Source organism: Pelodiscus sinensis, chromosome 30 (genome assembly GCF_049634645.1).
Source record: "Pelodiscus sinensis isolate JC-2024 chromosome 30, ASM4963464v1, whole genome shotgun sequence".
Classification (NCBI taxonomy): Eukaryota; Metazoa; Chordata; order Testudines; family Trionychidae; genus Pelodiscus; species Pelodiscus sinensis.
Window position 1 is genome coordinate 12,646,619 of NC_134740.1, and position 19,310 is coordinate 12,665,928.

The following is a 19,310-nucleotide window of genomic DNA, read 5'->3' on the forward strand; positions in this document are numbered from 1 at the left end:
GTTCTTTGTTGACAGAAGCTTTGTCAACAGTATCTGGCGACAAAGCCTCTGTCGACAATAGCCTGTAGTCTAGCCGTACCCTAGAGTTGTGTAGTTCTTTGTTCCATCCTTCACATCGCATCTTTATCCAGTTACATTGAGGGCCAGCAGGTGTAAACTGACCCCATCATTGATCCTGACATGACACTTTACACAAGTGTGATTGTGAAGCTGATGGGTCTGACTGTCACTCCCAACAGACTGTGGAAGTGATGCGTGGTTCGCACCTCAGCTGATGTTATTAAGATGAAAATCAGGGTCAGTTCTTCTGTCACCCTAATCCTGACCAGTGCTCATCTCCTTCCCTCCACAGGCTGGACACAATGTCCTGAGAAAGAAAATGTCCAACCTAACCATCATGACCGAGTTCCTTCTCCTTGGGTTGTCTGATATTCGGGAGCTGCAAATTTTGCACTTTGTGGTGTTTCTAGTAATTTACCTGGCAGCCCTGATGGGGAACCTTCTCATCATCATGGTTGTAGTCCTCGACCATCGTCTTCACACCCCCATGTACTTCTTCCTGGTGAATCTGGCCGTTCTAGACCTCGGCTCTATCTCCGTCACTGTCCCCAAGTCCATGGTCAACTCCCTAACCAACATCAGGTTGATTTCTTATTCTGGGTGTGTCGCCCAAGTCTTTCTTTTCATCTTCTTCGAATCAGCTGATGTGGCCTTACTAACTGTCATGGCCTACGACCGATATTTTGCCATCTGCCAACCACTGCACTATGAGTCTGTGATGAACAGGAGAACTTGTGTCCATATGGCCATTGGGGCCTGGATCACTGGTATTGTCAATTCGGTACTGCTGACCGGGAGCATGTTTGCAAGAACCTTCTGTGGAGGCAATGTTGTTGATCAGTTCTTCTGTGACATCCCCCAGCTAATCAAGCTGGCCTGCCCTGACTCGTACCCTAGCATAATTGGAGCTATTGCCTCGAGTGTGTTTTTAGCTTTAACCTGCTTTGTCTTTATCATTGTGTCTTACGTTCATATCTTCAAAGCGGTGCTGAAAATCCCCTCGGAGGAGGGCCGGCATAAGGCCTTCTCCACCTGCCTCCCCCACCTCATTGTCATCTCCTTGCTACTTAGCACTGGTTTCTTTGCCTACCTGAAACCCACCTCCAGCTCAACAACATGGCTGGATCTTGTGGTGGCTGTTTTCTATTCCCTAGTGCCTCAGTTGATGAATCCAGTCATCTACAGCATAAGGAATAGGGAGATCAAAGCTGCCCTGTGGAAAATGGTGGGTTTCAGTCTAGTCTCCAAAAATTAAAGGTTCAACTTTTTTCAGGACCATTTGTTGTTTTTTAATGTATTTTAAGTTCTTTACAAACACAATCAACTGTTGCCATGACTTGCTGCATGAGAACATAGACCACAAGCTAGACATGAACACTGGTGTATTAACACTGGCAAATATCTAAACAAACAGCACTTCAGTCAATGAAATTAATATAGGCTGATTAGGTCTTCTCTGAAGTGTTGTGTCCAGTTTGGGGCACCACATTTCAAGAAGCATGTGGAGAAACTGGAGATGGTCCAGAAGGGTCTAGCAAACATGGCTTATGAAGGAAGACTGAAAGAACTAAGTTGGTTTAGCCTGAAAAAGGGAAGAGTGAAAGCTTCAAGTATTAAAAAGGTCAACAGTCAGGGTGGTTAAACTCTGAAATAAGTTGCCTAGGGAGGTTGTGGAATCTCCATCTCTGGAGATATTTAAGAGCAGGTTAGACAGACACCTCTCAGGGATGATCTAGAGTTGTCTGGTCCTGCCGTGAGGGAAGGGAGCTGGACTTGATGACGACTCGAGGTGCCTTCCCATTCTAGTGTTCTATGTGTCATCAGTCAGGGGTTTGGGGTTGTCCCTATGGGTTCCTGACAGGTCCTCTACTCTGTCGATGATGATAAACTTTCGGCTGTGTGCATAAAAATGTGTGTTCCCCTAGCTAAAGCATTAACACTGTGCACTTGGGTCAACATGATAGACCTCTGAGAGCCCCCAGAAACGATAGATCAGGAAAAGATGAAATCAACCGAGCAGGTTTATTGCCAAATGCCATGTAGTAATAGTTGTTAGCAGACAATTTCAATGCTAAGCCGCTGCGCGTTCTGTACGTCGTGGCAATGACACCCACTTATAGAACTACATACAGCCCCCTGCCCCCAAGATCAGTCGGTGATCACTCTTTCAAGTGCCCTTTTATAGACACATACAAATAAATTACGTCACTTCTCGTGTACCATTCTCTGCTAGCTGGTTACCATGCCTCACCTTGTAGAAGGAAAGTCTACTTACTATCCTTCATGCTGTCAACTTCAAACCAGTCCTGAACCTAATTTTTAGGGGAGTTGGCTGGTACCATCTTATTGAGATGTTCTGCTACTCCCCTCTGGCCCACAGCCTGTCTTGACCATGGTGCCTCTTTATGTTCTTCCATGCTCAACCTAACTTACAGAGTCATACAACTTTCAATAGGATCTTTTTCTTGACTACCGTGTTACTGAGCCAAAGTCTTGCTCATTAGATTCCGGGCCTGTTGCCTTTTTTATGATACAGGCCTTTATTCAAGCCTGCTGACTTCGTGTTACTGACCCTCATAAAAACATCAGAAGAGCCAGACTGGGTCAGACCAATGGTCTATTCAGCCCAGTAGCCTGTCTGCCGACAGTGGCCAATACCAGATGCCCCAGAAGGAGAGAACACAACAGGTATTCCTCATATGATCCCTCCCCTGTCATCCATTTCCAGAAAAACAGAGGCTAGAGACACCATTCCTACCCGGCCTGGCTAGTAGCCATTGATGGACCTAACCTCCGGGAATCTATCTAGCTTTTTTTTTAACCCTGTTAAAGTTGTAGCCTTCACCACATCCTTTGGCGATGAGTTCCACAGGTTCACTGTGTGCTGAGTGAAGAAAAACTTTCTTTAGTTTGTTTTAAACCAGCTGCCTATTAATTTCATTTGGTGACCCCTAGTTCTTATACTGCGGGAACAAGTAAATTACTTTTTCTTATTCACTTTTTCCTCACCAGTCATGATGTTATAGACCTCTATCCTATCCCCCTTTAGTCTCCTCTTCTCTAAGGGTGTGTCTAGACTACTGAGTTTTGTCGACAAAACTATGGACTATGTGGACTTTTGTCGACAAAACTATACCTGCGTCTACACTACCGCTGAGTTCTGTCGACATAACGTCGACAGAACTCAGCAGTTTTGTCGACACTGGTAATCCTCATTTTATGAGGCATAACACCTTCTGTCGACAGAGTTCTGTCAACAGAAGGTGTTATTGCCTGTAGGGTTGTGTCTAGACTACAGGGTTTTGTCGACAAAGCAGCTTGCTTTGTCGACAGAACTGAATGTGTCTAGATGCTCTATGTCGACAGAAGTTTTGTCGACAGTAACTTCCGTCGACAAAACCCTGTAGTCTAGACGTACCCTAAGATGAAAAGTCCAAGTCTGTGTAATCTCTCTTCATACAGGACCCATTCCAAACCTCTCATTTTTGTTGCCCTTTTCTGAACCTCAACTTACTACATTATGATTCTATGACTGTAATTTATATCACTGTAACATAGGCCTTTTTACAGCAGCATAAATAAGTTAAATTTCTCCCTCTCTCTTATAATTGGCAATTAAATAGAAATCTGTCAATTGGACACTGTGAGGCAGTGTGATAGTACAAGGAATAGTCATATCCAATCCGACACACTGCTTTTGTGCCCTGTATCTATACCAGGCACAGCCAGGCACAAAGATAGAATTCAAGTAATTACGATGATTATCAAAATCAGCCACTGGCAAGTTCCTTCTTCAGTTAGGGTGTGACTAGATTCCCACTGGAAGGTACATGGAACATCAGGTCAGTGCATGGAATGACTGACCAAGGTTACACTTACACTAAGGTTAGAATGAAATTACTATGTAAATCCAAAAAGTGATTTACACCAGTCATTACGTTATTACTGAGTTTAAACCCAAATTTCTGGGCCAAGACTTTGCTGATATTAAATCACGTATAAGAGCAGAGATATTCTACCCTGGTCCAGGCCAAGAGGAGCTGGGAATTTCACCCTCACATCTCTGTTGTTGTGATTTCTTCAGGCTACCTTCAGTTACTTTTGCGCCCTTTGGTGTATTGACCATGGTCAAAATATGGATCCTTTTGAAATGAATGGCTGAGCCCTATTGACGTCAATGGGACCCAAATTTGCCCTCATTATGCAGACAGAGCATGTCCATAAGAAACAATGGAAAACCTTTCTTTTCAAACAAGCATTTCCATTTTCTAACTTACCTGGATTGGCCACAACATTTTTGTGTTAGTTTCTTTAGGGTTTAATTTGCCTGTCCAAGGTCTAGGTTCTGTAATGCATCACGATTAACACCGTAAAATCCCAGCAGTATTAAAAGAATCTTTGGAACTGAAATTCCATCTGGACAGCTCCGGAAACTCCTTTTCACCTCATCATTCTTGTGGACAGTTTTAGCAAAAGGATTTCTCAGCCATAGAGCCCTTGAGATCTTTCAGAAGTGGAGACGTCCTGAGGTGGTCAGTCGCCTGCCCAGTTCAGACCCCAGTCCCCAAAAGGGTCTCAATCTCTGTGACAGGTGCTCACATTATGCATGTGGAGATCCAACAGTCAGACTTTCATCCTTCCTTGTGGATACCTCATGTAGAAACCTCCCCCCCCCCCCCACACACACTGTTCCATGTGGGGGGAGCAGTTGTCAAAAGTAGTCAAAACACCAACCAGATTTGGTGTTCCCAGATTGCACCCTGAATGGCTCTGAATGAAAGTCCTTCAATGAGCAGTGGCACGCCTGTGTTGGATGGGGGGGGGGGGGCATGTCTGTTGTAAATGGAGCACAATATACTGACCCTTGGTTAAGAACTGACATGCATTTACTGTGCTCATATTTCCACTTTGAGTACATCAACACACTGGCCTGGACCAAAGCACTCTGTTTTTCAGGTCTTGGGCTAAGGCACTGGGATGGGTTCCCTAGGAGGTGGTGGACTCTCCATCCCTAGAGGTGTTTAAGTCCTGGCTTGATCAAGTCCTAGCTTATGACAGAGGCAAGGGACATCATCCCTGCCCATCCTAGGTAATAGCCATTGATGGACCTATTCTCCGTGAATTTATTTAGCTCTTTTTTGAACCCTGTTAAAGTCCTAGTCTGTATAGCATCCTCTGGCAAGGAGTTCCACAGGTTGACTGAGTGTTGTGTAAAGAAATTCTTCCTTTTGTTTGTTTTAAACCTGATATCCATTAATGTAATTTGGTGACTCCTAGTTATTGTGTTAATGGAAGAAGTAAATAACTTTTCCTTATTTACTTTCTCCACACCAATCATGCTTTACAGACCTCTATCATTTCCCCCCTTAGTCTCCACTTTTCTAAGATGTAAACTCCCAGTCTTATTAATCCGTCCTCATATGGCATCCCTTCTAAACCCCTAATCATTTTTGTTGCCCTTTTCCGAACTTTTTCCAATGCCCAGATATCTTTTTTGAGATGAGGCAACCTCATCTGTATGCAGTATTCAGGATGTGGGCATATGATGGATTTATACAGAGGCAATAAGATATTTTCTGTCTTATTCTATATCCCTTTTTAAATTATTCCTAATGTTCTGTTTGCTTTTTTGACAGACGCTGCACACGGAGTGGATGTTTCCAGAGAACTATCCATAGCAATGCCTCGATGTTTTGAGCGGTAACAGCTAATTGAGTCTCCATCATTTTGTTCATCTAGGTAGGATTATTTTTTCCAATATGCCTTACTTTGCATTTATCAACATTAATTTGCCATTTTGTTGCAGTCTTCTAGTTTTGTGAGGTCCTTTTGAAGCTCTTCACAGTCTGCTTTGGTATTAACTAGTTGGAGCAGTTTAGTATCTTCTGCAACGTTTGCCACCTCCCTGTTTACCTCTTTTCTAAATCATTTATGACTATGTTGAATAGGATTGGTCCCAGTACAGATTCCTGTGGAACATTACTAGTTACCTCTCTCCATTTTGAAAACTGACCACTTATTCCTATCCTTTGCTTCATTTCTTTTAATCATGAGAGGACCTTCCCTCTTATCCCTTGACAGCTTCCCTCTTATCTCATGACAGCTTACTTTGCTTAAGAATCTTTAGTGAAAGACCTTTTCAAAGGCTTTCCTGAAATCTAAGTGCACTATATCCACTGGATGGATCCCTCTTGTCCACATGCTTGTGGACACCCTCGGAGAATTCTAGTAGATGAGCGGAGGTAATACAGATAAAATGTGAGCTCAAAGAATGTGGTCACCCAATAGTGGCACATCCTTGCATGGGCTAGATTTCACTTTATTGCCCTTCTATAGTGCCTTAAAAACCCAACTTCCACAGAAAAGTAGTGAGAGATCCAAAGTTCAGCTTCTCGGTTGTATCTAGACTACAGGGTTTTTTCCAAAAAAGTGGCCTTTTTCAAAAAAAACTTCCCCTGCAGCTAGACTGCTGCCGTGTTCTTTCAAAAGGAAATCAAAAGAACGTGGCAGTTTTTTCGACCGTGGAAAACCTCATTTTACGAGGAAGAACGCTTTTTTTCGAAAGTGCTCTTTCGAAAAAAGGTACTATGTAATGCAAACTGTGCTTTTTTGAAAGAGAGCATCCAGACTGCCTGGGTGTTCTCTTTAGAAAAAGCGATTTTCTTTTTTAAAAGTACTGGTTGTAATCTAGATGCGCTTTTTCAAAAGAGGCTTTTTCAAAAGTATCTTTCGAAAAAGCCTCTTTCGAAAGAAGTTTGAAGTCTAGACATATCCTATGGATGTTCAGCAAGGATGGCACAGGGTTTAAACTAAAGAAACAAATGTAATTACATAACTTTATAAAATTTTAGGATGAAGAACAAATAATAATCTGGTTTTTACAACACAGCATAGCTATTCTGTCACCTGCGGGCAATATTTTCACAGTTACAATTCCGAAAAAACAAGAAGGAAAATTTGAAGAGTTCAGTTGGCAGAGAACACAGTAAGAAGAAACAGAGAGATCCCAAAAGCTTAGGAGTAGTTCTCCTAAGTCTCATATGGTTGATGGATTTCCATTCCAAACGGCTAAATGTAGTGCCTTGCATGTAGAATAGTGATAGATACATGCAAGGCACTACATTTAGCCGTTTGGAATGGAAATCCATCAACCATATGAAGAAGCTACATTTCTATCACTATCCTAAGTCTCAGTGAGTGTGTTTGATTACCCAATTTGCTCAATATTCTGAGTCTGAAACATTGTCCCTCCACTTGCTTGTAGGAATCCTCAGTTGGAATACAGGCAGTCTCTTCCTCTGCAATAGATTACGGCTAGACAGTGTGTCATGTAAATCACAAGTGAACCGATTTAAAGAAAGCCCCATTACAGGAAAATGTGAAAACAGAGAATAACAAAACAGAAATGACTTTCTCCATTGCAACAGGGGGTCCCCAGTTTGTGATGGCTGGATTAATGACCCCCTGTGGTTATGACCTTTTCCGTAAGTGCGGAAAGGGCCGAAATCCTCCGATGTATGTCTTCGGCCCCACATTTACGACGGCGTACGATGCCTGTCCTAAATGTGGACTCGAGTTACGAGGCCCCTGACTTGCGATGGCATCTCCAGAACTGATCGCGTCGCAAGACAGGGACAGCCTGTACATTTAAAGAACAGCCGATGAATCACACTAGTGGAGAACGTAACTAGCAATTTTTTGGTATAATCAGAACAACATTCCAAGCACATAATGAAAACAGAAAACATGATTTTTCCCTCGGTTTCCCCCGGCTATAATTAATATTGCCCCTGTTCCCGGGTCATCACTACCTACTGCAAAGTGCTTCAGAGCGAGGGACAGTAACCTACTTTCTGCTCTTGAGCTCAGCTTCTCCCAGCTCCTACAGGGCACATGGCCCTTAGAAAAGCAGCCCTGCCTATTTGCTCCTGGAGTCTGACCCCAGCTACAGAGACAGACCCTATTGGAACAGATCCCAAACTACCACGCCCATTTCCAGAAGCATGTGGGGGTGGGGTAATAAATCAGCGTAGGAAAAATGACCCAGACACAACCCACTTCTACCCTCCCAACCTGAGTCTCTTAGGGTGCCGCTACACAGCACCCTAAACTCAAAATAAGCAATGCAATTTGACCTCCGCAAATTGTGTATCTTATCTTATTTGAAATTTGGTGCATATCCACAGCCTCATATTTCAGAACAACGTGCTATATCAAGTCATCCCTTATCCCTCGTGCAACAAGGTTTACCGGGATGGTGAAATAGCATGCCCAATATTTCAAAAAATATTTCAAAATAACGCGTGGCTTGTGTAGACATGGAGTAGCTATTTTGGGATACCTCAAGTCTCCCAAAAAAGTCATGCAGTATAGACATACTCTTTCAGAGATATCTCCCTATTAGCTACATGCATTACAATAGCATAAGCTCTGGGGAGCAATTTTGTTTTAACACGGCTGTAAATGGAAAATTACATTACATACACTGACCTGGCATTGCATTACCATCTAGTGCTTCTCTGGCCACATCCAGCCTTAAAGCGAATCCAGAAATTGCCTGCTGCCTCAAATAATATTTATTTGAGCTAACTTTGGGAATCACTGTGCAAGGAACGTACACAGTACAGAAAAGCAGTGTGCCTTTAGACAGGCAGATAGGATGGAACGTACCTCATAGTGTTATAATGACAGATTTCTCTTTTACGGTGAAATACGGTAGGTTGATTTTTTTACTTGCTTGCACTGGTGTGACTCTATCTTAACTACATTGAGTGCAGTGGTGTTTGGACAGCAATATGCCATTGCAAATTGTCCAGTGTCCATAAGAGGATGTTCTCAGAGAGAAAAATAATGTTCTCAGTTGTTAAAATGTGTAATACCAGAATGAGGCTGTGATTGCGGGAGCAAGACCGACATTTTATGCATGTTGAATAGTCTTGAGCCAATCAGTTTCCACAGGGCAGCTTTGATCTCCTTGTTCCTCATGCTGTAAATGACCGGATTCATCATGGGAGGCACCACAGAATAGAGAACAGCCAAAATGAGGTCCAGACGTGAGCTTGAGCTGGAAGTTGGTTTCAGGTAGGAAAAGGACCCAGTGCAAAGCAACAAGGAGACCACAGAGAGGTGGGGGAGGCAGGTGGAGAAGGCTTTGTGCCGGCCCTGCTCCGAGGGGATTCTCAGCACCGCTCTGAAGATCTGAACATACGACACAATGATAAAAACGAAGCTACCTATACTCAAACACACACTGAATCCAAGAACCCCAACTTCACTAAGGTAGGCATCAGAGCAGGCCAACTTGAGCAGCTGGGGGATTTCACAGAAGAACTGATCCACTGAGTGGCCTCCACAGAAGGTTACAGAAAATGTGCTTCCAGTGTTAAGCATGGAATTGAGAACGCCACTGATCCAGGCACCGACGGCCATTTGGATACACGCTCTCTTGTTCATCACTCGCTCGTAGTGCAATGGGTGGCAGATGGCCATGTAGCGGTCATAGGCCATGACCGTGAGTAAAGCAAGATCAGCTGACACGAAGAAGAAAAGGAGAAAGACTTGGGCCACGCATCCAGAGTATGAAATCGACCTGGTGTTGGTTAGGGAATTAGCCATGGATTTGGGGACAGGGACAGAGATGGCGCCGAGGTCCAGGATGGAAAGGTTCAGCAGGAAGAAGTACATGGGGGTATGAAGACGGTGGTCAAGGGCTATCACTATGATAATGAGAAGATTCCCCATCAGGGCTGCCAAATATATCACCAGAAAGACCACAAAGTGCAAAATCTGCAGCTTCCGAATGTCAGAGAATCCCAGGAGAAGGAACTCGGTCATGGCAGTTCGGTTCTGCATTGTTCTTTTCAGCATATTGCCCCGCAGCCTGTAGAGGGAAGAAAAAGGCCAGTAGTAGGGTAGGAACAACCGACAAAATTCCCGATTCTCTGTGGGATATCTCCTGATGAGAAAGACCAGTTGGCCAAGCAAGTCTCACCTCCATGGATGAAAGGTGGTAAGAACACCAGACTTCTAGAGCACTAGTCTGGTGCATTATCAACCTAGGGAAACTGAATTAGGTGTAAATACGTGTTTCCCTGTTGCAGGAAGGGCTAACCAGTCTGAGTATGAACATCGCAGGGTCCCGTGGCTTCAAAGCTGAGGCAGTGAGCCTGGGCCACTGCTTGTGATCAGGGAATCAGCCCCAGCTCCAATATTGCAATACCAACCCCCAACACCACCTGGTTCCCAGAAAGGGACTTTCTTGTCTCCCCCAGTGGCAGCTGGTCCGAAATGAGCTCTGACCAGGCTCTGATCAGAGACAGGCTGCTGCATGCTTGCCCATTGATTCATGGCCCCAGATCCCCATCTCCGTGGAATGTTAGACTGAGAACATCCCCCTGTCACTGCTGGTATTTACCACTCGGACTTTATATCTGTGCGGGGCAGGTCAGGGGCTGCCCCAAGAGGTGAATTCTCTTCTTGGGTCTGCCACTGACCTGCCGCTTGGCCCTGGGCCACTCCTTTGTCCTGAGTTTCCCATTTCTCTGCCTCATGGGGAAGTTTTTTGGGGGATGTGCAGCGTATACTCTGTGTACAGGGTATGATCTGTCAGCAGCATTGTACACTGGACATTGTATTAGATCAGAGGATTACAGTGGAAGAGAAGTTGAAGATGAGTCAACAGGGCGCCCTTGTAGCCAAGAAAGCTAACGGCATATTACGGTGCATTAGGAGGAGCATTGCCAGCAGATTTAGGGAAGTGATTATTCCCCTTTATTCGGCACTAGTAAGGCCAGATCTGGAGTATTGCATCCAGTTCTTGGCCCCCTTGTTACAGAAAGGACGCGGACTCATTGGAGAGGGTCCAGCGGAGGGCCACCAAAAGTATGAGGGGACTGGAGCACATGACCTACGAGGAGAGACTGAGGGATTTGGGCTAGTTTAGTTTTCAGAAGGGAAGAGTGAGGGGGGATTTGAGAGCAGCCTGCAACTTCCAGAACAGGGAGTCTAAAGTGGATGGAGAGAGGCTGTTCGCAGTGGTGGCCGATGGCAGAACAAGGAGCAATGGTCTCAAGTTGCAGTGGGGGAGGTCTAGGTTGGACATGAGGAAAATCTATTTCCCTAGGAGCTGGGTGAAGCCCTGAAATGGGTTCCCTAGGGAGGGGCTGGAATCTCCATTCCGAAGGGTTTTTAAATCCAATCTTGACAAAGCCCTCGATGCGATGCTTGAGTTGGGATTGGTTCTGCTTTGACTAGGGGGCTGGACTCACTGACCTCTTCAGGTCTCTTCCAGTCCTAGGATTCTATGATTTGGACTCTACTCCGACTGACCTCCCACATGTCCATGAGTGCAGTCTGGAGAGGAAACCTGACCCTGGATTTAAAGGTGATTGTCTATATGAACCATGTGAATGCTGAAGCACAGAAATAAACCCGGACACAATCGAATGAAAGTATTGGAAAATATTAGACATTGTACATTCAGGAGGGACCATTTCTATAATCTAGTTTTACCTCCTGCATGACAGAGACTGTAAAACCTCCTGAAATAATTCTTCCTTGAACTATAACACATCTTCAGACACTATGAACACATCAGTCAAAATTCACTTTCTCCACCCTTCATTATTCTTTAAGGCTGAATGGAAATGTTCAGTGGAATTTTTTCTTTCTTTGAGGTTGTATGTTTCAAAAGAAAAACACAGCAAAACCCATCTGCTGGTTTTAGACATATTCGAGGTTTGATAGCAACACTGAAAACTCAGATTTCGGTTGGGAGGTAAAGAAACTGATGTTTCCAGCAGAAGGATTTTTGTATTTTAACCCAGAAGAAAAAATATTTTAGGATTTCAACAAAAAGGTGAAGTTTTCATCCAGGAGTTCTATTTTTTGGTTAAAACCAGCTCTAGATATTTCAGCAAGATTATAGTAAACCTCTTAAAGAATACCGATTGTATTTTTCCTGATGCTCCTATGGCTCCCCTGTGTGTGGAACACCAAAAGCATTTAACTGAATCGGTCCACTTACTGTTCTGGTCTTCTCTGGATATTCCCAACATGAGATGCAGTCATTCATCCAACAGCAGGATTAACTGATCATTGCACAAGTAGCTAGCAATATCTAGCAGCCACCTAACCCTCCCTTTATCACTCAGATGCGGATCAGTCTGAATGGGAATCACTCTGCAGCTGAGTGGTGTCTGTCTGGCTGTGAGCATCGCTGGCATGAAAGGAGGGATGTCGATTTCCTAACGCCATGTGGGACTCACTCCCGGGGGCCTGGCACTCAGTAGCAGAGGCCCAGAGACAGAAGGTCACAGATTGATCAATATCAAGCCAAAAGGAGCCATTGGGTTTCCAGCCCAGCATCTGTTAACTGTGAGCCAGGGTTCCAAAAAGGGATTTGGGCACAGACAGACAGTAGCCCAGTATGATTTAGTAATGCTCTGCCAGGTGGTTAAGGCCCATGGTCATTCAATGGGAGTTGGGTGCCAACTCGATTAGCATCCCATGGTAATCCTGGCTCTTCAGCCATTTAGTTAACTTCCCAGCCCACGGGGATTCTTCCCCCAGACTCCCCCCACTCTAGCCCCACACACCACACCCTAAAAAGGGTAGGGAAGGAGCATGGCATGGACCTGACACCCTTGTCCAAGCAGATATACCCTGGCTGGGGAGGTGAGGTTGGCATGGGCATTGCTGCTCCTTCTAATACACCCCAATATGTGGTTAGCCTTGTTGGCCACAAGGGCACCCTGTTGACTCGTATCCAGCTTCTCATCCACAGCAATCCCCAGGTCCTTTTCTGCCAGACTGCTGCTTAACCAGTCAGTCCCCAGCCTGTAACAATGCTTGGGATTCTTCCATCCCAAGTGTAGGACTCTGCTCTTGTCCTTGTTGAACCTCATCAGATTTCTTTTGGCCTCATTCATCCAATTTGACTAGGTCACTTTGGACCTTATCCCTGCCCTCCAGCGTATCTACCTCTCCCCCTAGCTTAGTGTCATCTGCAAACTTGCTGAGGGTGCAACCCATCCCCTGAAACTTTGGCACCTGTGAGTTCACTCAGTCCTGGTTCTGGTTCATCCAATTGCAAAGGAAAAAGGCTTGTTTACATTTCTGAGCTATCACGCAGGTAATGTTGTAAACAAGGAACAGGCTTCATAATCTCCTGTAAATTCTGACCAAATGTCTTTGTCTGAGCAATGGCTGAACAGGAAGTAGGACTGAGTGGACATAATCCACTAAAGTTTGCCACTCTTTTCTTTTTTAAGACATTTATTGTCTGTACACAATTTGACATTAACGTTTCGTGATGAGGAGTTTGCACTACAGTACTTGTATCAGATGATTTGGAGTTTTTTTACAGTGCAAATATTTGTAATATTTGTAATCCAGCACACGTACAAAGTGTGCTACAAATCCATTTAGCCTGGGTCCAGCACTTCCCTCGGTTTAGTCTTATTCCTCAGGGGTTTCCAGAAGCTATGTCAAGGCTGTGGTTTGGTGGGTTTAGGATACCGGAGATATCCCAAAAAAACTCCGCCGCATCCAGGGAACGCGTTTCCTCTTCCACTTTTTTTTGCAGATGAGCACCTCTTCCAAATGGGAAGGGAAGGGAAGGAAATGTAGACTGGCCAAATTTTGGAAAAGCCTCTTCCAAAAAAAAAAAGCAGAAAAAGGTGTGGTCGAGACATACTCCAAGACTCATCTTGTGTGGGGAGAGAAGAACCACAAGATGAAGCTAAAACAAGTTGTTGTTTTTTTCTTCACTCAGCACAGAGTCAACCTGTGGAACTCCTTGCCAGAGGATGTTGTGCAGATCAGGACTTTAACAGAGTTTAAAAAAGAACTAGATAGATTCATGGAGGTTAGGTCCATCAATGGCTATTAGCCAATATGGGTAAGAAGGGTGTCCCTAGCCTCTGTTTGTCAGGAGCTGGAAGTGGGTGACAGGGGAGGGATCACTGGATGGTTCCCTGTTCTGTTCCCTCCCTCTGGGGCACCTGGCATTGGCTGCTGTCAGTAGACAGGACACTGGGATGGATGGGCCTTTGGTCTGACCCAGTCTGGCTGTTCTTATGATCTAGTAGGACACGACTGAGAGTACCAATTTAGGGCGAATTGCTCAGAAACTGAGCAGCCACAGTTTAAAAGAGAGGATCCTTTCCTTACAAGATAACCTGCAATTAGCCAGAAAGAGAACTTCTTTTTTACCACTCTAGCTAACAAGGGGTAGGTCTACACAGCAACATTGTTTCAAAACAACGTCCACACAGCAGGCGGTTATTTCAAAATAATGTAGAAATACGGTCAAGCTGGAGGACGTCTTACTCCGACTCCTGTAATCCTCATGGTATGAGGAGTAAGGGACATTGGAGGAAGAGAGCTCTATTTCAAAATTAGTGCTGCGTAGATGTATGTGACTACATCCCTCTGTCACCAGAGGGATGTAAATTAGACATACCAAAATTGCTAATGAAGCGTGGATTTAAATATCCCATGCTTCATTAGAATAAAAATGGCTGAGGCTTTTTGCCGACGGGGCAATTTGCCGGCAAAACGCATCAGTCTAGACGGGGATCAGTCGACAAGGAAAGCCTTTTCTGACTGATCCTGTAAATCTTGTTGCATGAGGCATAAGGGATCGGTTGGAAAAGGCTTTCCTTGTTGACCGATCCCCATCTAGACTTATGCTTTTTTCTGGCAAATTGCCACATCGGCAAAAAGCGGAAGCCATTTTAATTCTAATGAAGCGTGGCATATTTAAACCCCTCATAAAGGATTATGCTTCATAAGGCATAGGAGCTTTCGTGCCTGCTGCTCAGGGCCCTGGGCTAAGGGGACTCACAAAAGATCTGGACTAGTGGTGACCTGGTGGGCTTTTTGAGGAGGCTCCCCCTTCCCAGGGATCTGTGCTGCAACCCACAAAGCCCCTTTCTTAATCCAGCCCTGGACAGAGGACAGTGACTTATCGCAGAAGGGTGATACCAGAACATCCCGATACCAAACACACTCCCAAACATCACAGGAACCTGCCGACCTCTCAGAATCCAGCTCAGGGCGATGGGGCGATGGCTAGAGATGTTTGATCCAACCAACATGTGTAGATAGACACCTGTCAGAGATACTTGATACTTGCTGTGAGGGCAGGAGACTGGACTTTATGAATTCGCAAGGACCCTTTCAATTCTATCTATCTATCTATCTATCTATCTATCTATCTATCTATCTATCTATCTATCTATTCTGCCTTTATCTAATGCATATGGTGTATGCATAAACATAATAACAATAAAAATTAATAATACAACCAAGTAAGAATCAATTTATCCATTCCTACATTCAATGAAAATGTTTATTAATATTGAAGAATTAGGCATTAATATTAAGTGCATAGTGTACTGATTTCTAAATTCACTTCATGTTAAATTAATATTTATTTCTCATGCTATTTCTACATTTGATTAAAACCTTAAATCAATATGCATCTATTGTGGTGTTTTCTGTATTTGTTAAACATGTTACATTAATAATTTTGTCTAATTATTATGATTTCTATGAAAATTAATAAGAATAATCTCGTGAGATTGAGACACATTTGTGGACTCAGGCCCCATTAGTCAGATGGACACCAGCCGCTTAAAGCAAATGGCTAAATCACAGTTGTTATGGTTACTGGGGTTACCTGCACCTCTGACCATTCTCTGGTTCCTCAGGACTCAGCCTGGACCCTCCCCGCTATCACGGTTCAATATTGGGGTTCACCCCCCTCTCAAGAAAAGTCCTGGTCTAGAGCACCCCGTGCACTACCTGTGATGTCTCCACAGGGCCAACTCACTTTGCACCTGCACGCCTGCCCTCAGGAGCTGTGCCCTGAGTAACTGGCTTTCTCCATGCAAGTTGTGTTTTATTTACCACAATAGGAACCCAGGGTAACATAGAAGAAAATATGAGAAATCAATTCCAGATCCATCATAGCAACAGTTTCATAGGATACAAATTGGTCTTTATTACCCACATTTGGTTGCTCTTTGTGAATCATTACCATAGCTTTCTCTTCATAGAATCATAGACTCATAGACCGCTAGAACTGGAAGGGACCTCAAGAGGCCATCGAGTCTAGTCCCCTGCCCTCATGGCAGGACCCAGCAGTGTCTAGACCACCCCATATAACCGGCTTTTCAGTATTGCCAGAGATGGAGTTTCCACAGCCTCCCTAGGCAACTTATTCCAGTGTTTCACCACCCTGAAAGGCAGGAAGATTTTCCTAATGTCCAACCTAAACCTCCCTTGCTGCTGTTTCAGCTCATTGCTTCTTATCGTATACTCAGAGACCAAGGAGAACAATTTTTCTCCCTTCTCCGTGTGACACCCTTTTAGATACTTTAAAAATGTTTTTCCACCATAGCAAGAAAGTATTTCTTTTTTTATTTATATATCTGCTTCTAGATCCCCAAACACATGAAAAATAACAATAACTATATATTAGCATTATAATAATTGCTTGAGCAGAAACTCAGATACAAAGACATCTACAAAATTTTTTATTCCCCTTTATTCAGTACTGGGGAGGCCACATCTGGAGTATTGCATCCAGTTTTGGGACCCCCACACAGAACAGATGTTGACAAATAGGAGAGTCCAGTGGAGGGAGTTGGGTCTGTTTAGTCTGCAGAAGAGAAGAATGAGGGGGGATCTGAGAGTAGCCTTCAACTACCTGAAGGGGGGGGGGTTCCAAAGAGGATGGAGAGAGGCTGGTCTCATTGGGGGCAGATGGCAGAACAAGGAGCAATGGGCTCAAGCTGTGGGGGGTGGGGAGAGGTCTAGTTTGAATATTGGGAAAAACTATTTCCCTAGGAGGGTGGGGAATCACTGGGATGAGTTCCCTATGGAGGGGGAGGTTTTTATGTCTTGGCTTGAGAAAGCCCTGGCTGGGATGATTGAGTTGGAGTTGGTCCTGCTTTGGGCAGGGGGCTGGACGTGATGACCTCCAGAGGTCTCTCAAAGCAGTCTCTTCCAAATATATGATTCTCTGATATCTATTTTAAAAGGAAGTAGAAAGCAAATACAAGACAAACCTCCCCTACGTAAGGCATGATTTTCACATCCCCAAATGAGAAGACACAGAGGCTGAGGGAAGTTCAGTAGGGACAACGGTACATCTTTTGACATTCACTGGTATATGCTGAGGCAGCCTGGAGATTATACCCATATCAATCCCTAAGATAGTTAGAGGGATGTATATGAAGATTTATGGACAGATATGCACATTTGGATCTTATTTACTCGCCTGTAAAACTTCATTCACTCATTTGATTTCAGTGGAGTTAGTTCAGATGTTACCTCTTCATAAACAGTCTACATGTTATTCTCTCAAGGATACATCCATGTCACCAAAATTTCAGAGGGACAGCTTTGTTAGTCTATAATTGAAAAAAATATACCAAACAGTCTTGCAGCACCTTAGAGACTACCAAAAAATGTTGATGGTATCACAAGCTTTTGTGAGGTGATCAGATGAAGAAGTGGGTTGTGCCCACCATCTACGTTTTGTGTTTGCCTCTAAGGTGCTGCAAGACTATTCATTACCTTTTAAGTTTTTATATGTCTCCAGTTGATTGTATTTGCAAAGAAACACAAAATGAAATCAAGAGCAAGCCCAGCTAATCTAGGTCCTGGAGACTAACCTCCCCACAGTCAGTTTCTTCAGTGCCGCTTTGAGCTCCTTGTTCCTCATGCTGTAGATGACCGGATTCATCATGGGAGGCACCAAGGAATAGAGAACAGATACTGTGAGGTCTAGACCTGATCTTGAGCCGGAGGTGGGCTTCAGATACTCAAAGAAGCTAGTGCAAATTAACAGAGAGACCACAATGAGGTGAGGGAGGCAGGTGGAGAAGGCTTTATGACGGCCAAGCTTTGAGGGGATTCTCAGCACCGCTTTGAAGATCTGAACGTATGACACAATGATGAAAATAAAACAGCTTGAAGCCAAAATTGCACCAATGGCAAAAAGACCAACTTCAATGAGGTTGGAGTCGGAGCAGGCCAGCTTCAGGAGCTGGGGGATTTCACAGAAGAACTGGTCGATGACGTTGGACTGGCAGAAGGGTAACATGAAGGTGTTCCCGGTGTTCAGGGCAGAGAAGACCATGCAAGCAATCGAGGCAGTGGCCACCATTTGAACACAAGCTCTCTTGTTCATCACTCTCTCGTAGTGCAGCGGGTGGCAGATGGCAATGTATCGGTCATAGGCCATGATGGTGAGCAAGGCAAAATCAGTTGTAGTAAAGACAAAAAAGAGAAAGACTTGGGAGACACATCCAGGATAGGAAATTACCCTGGTATCCAGGAGGGAGTTGACCATGGATTTAGGGACAGTGACAGAGAGTGAGCCAAGGTCTAGGATGGCCAGAATCACTAGGAAGAAGTACATGGGGGTGTGAAGACGGCGGTCGACGGCTATGGCTGAGATGATAAGAAGGTTCCCCACCAGAGCAGCCAGGTAAATCACTAGAAACGCCACAAAGTGCAAAATCTGCAGCTCTCGCACATCGGAGAACCCAACCAGGAGGAAGACGGTCACGGTGGTTCGGTTGGGCATTTTCTTCCTCGGCACTTTGTGCAATGGCTGGGGAAGGAAGCAAGAAGACAACCTGTGGTGAGCATTAGAGGGTCCAAGGAAATGTGCCTGATTCCCTACAGTCATAACCCCTAATGTATGCATCTGAGATGCAAAGTCATTGTCATGTCCATCGAGTGGCACTTGTGAGTTATTACACACTTGTAAAATGGTGCGGCTAGAGCAGAAGACCCAAGTTCCAATCCAACTGACCTTTTATACATCTCTGAGCAGGGTCAAAGAGACAGCCTTTGGCTGGGGACTTCAGACCCCCATTACACTGCATTAAATGTGCAAACTCTCTTGTCCGGCATCCCCAGAACCTGACTGGTACTGAACCAGAGACCATAGGAGGTCAATATTGTCTAGCAGCATCACCAACACTCCCACTGCTTGCTGGGCTGTTAGAAGACATTTAGAGATAAAATAGAACTAAATAACAGCACAGACCACTGAGAGTGAGGACTGCTGACTGGAAACAAACTTTATGGGACTGCGGGAAACTTGGCCAGACCCATGATAAGGGGACATCGGGCTAATTAAAATCACACTGGAGCTTGGATGTTGCTGGACCAGAGAGTTCGGACTGTAGTACATTTTATTGACACACTGTGGGCTACCAACTTTG

General features: G+C 44.5%; 3 protein-coding genes across 3 annotated transcripts; 1 reads left to right on the top strand and 2 right to left on the bottom strand.

The window, feature by feature from the left end:
- Window positions 1-379: 379 nt before the first annotated feature.
- LOC102443538 (olfactory receptor 14A16-like) lies at window positions 380-1,315 on the top strand. The gene has a single exon (XM_006135703.2). It carries the CDS (start codon window positions 380-382, stop codon window positions 1,313-1,315), a length of 936 nt encoding a protein of 311 aa, XP_006135765.2.
- A 7,601-nt stretch (window positions 1,316-8,916) lies between these two features.
- On the bottom strand, window positions 8,917-9,912 carry LOC102443784 (olfactory receptor 14A16-like). The gene has a single exon (XM_075912173.1). It carries the CDS (start codon window positions 9,910-9,912, stop codon window positions 8,917-8,919), a length of 996 nt encoding a protein of 331 aa, XP_075768288.1.
- A 7,816-nt stretch (window positions 9,913-17,728) lies between these two features.
- On the bottom strand, window positions 17,729-18,664 carry LOC142821307 (olfactory receptor 14C36-like). The gene has a single exon (XM_075912174.1). It carries the CDS (start codon window positions 18,662-18,664, stop codon window positions 17,729-17,731), a length of 936 nt encoding a protein of 311 aa, XP_075768289.1.
- Between the last annotated feature and the right edge of the window lie 646 nt (window positions 18,665-19,310).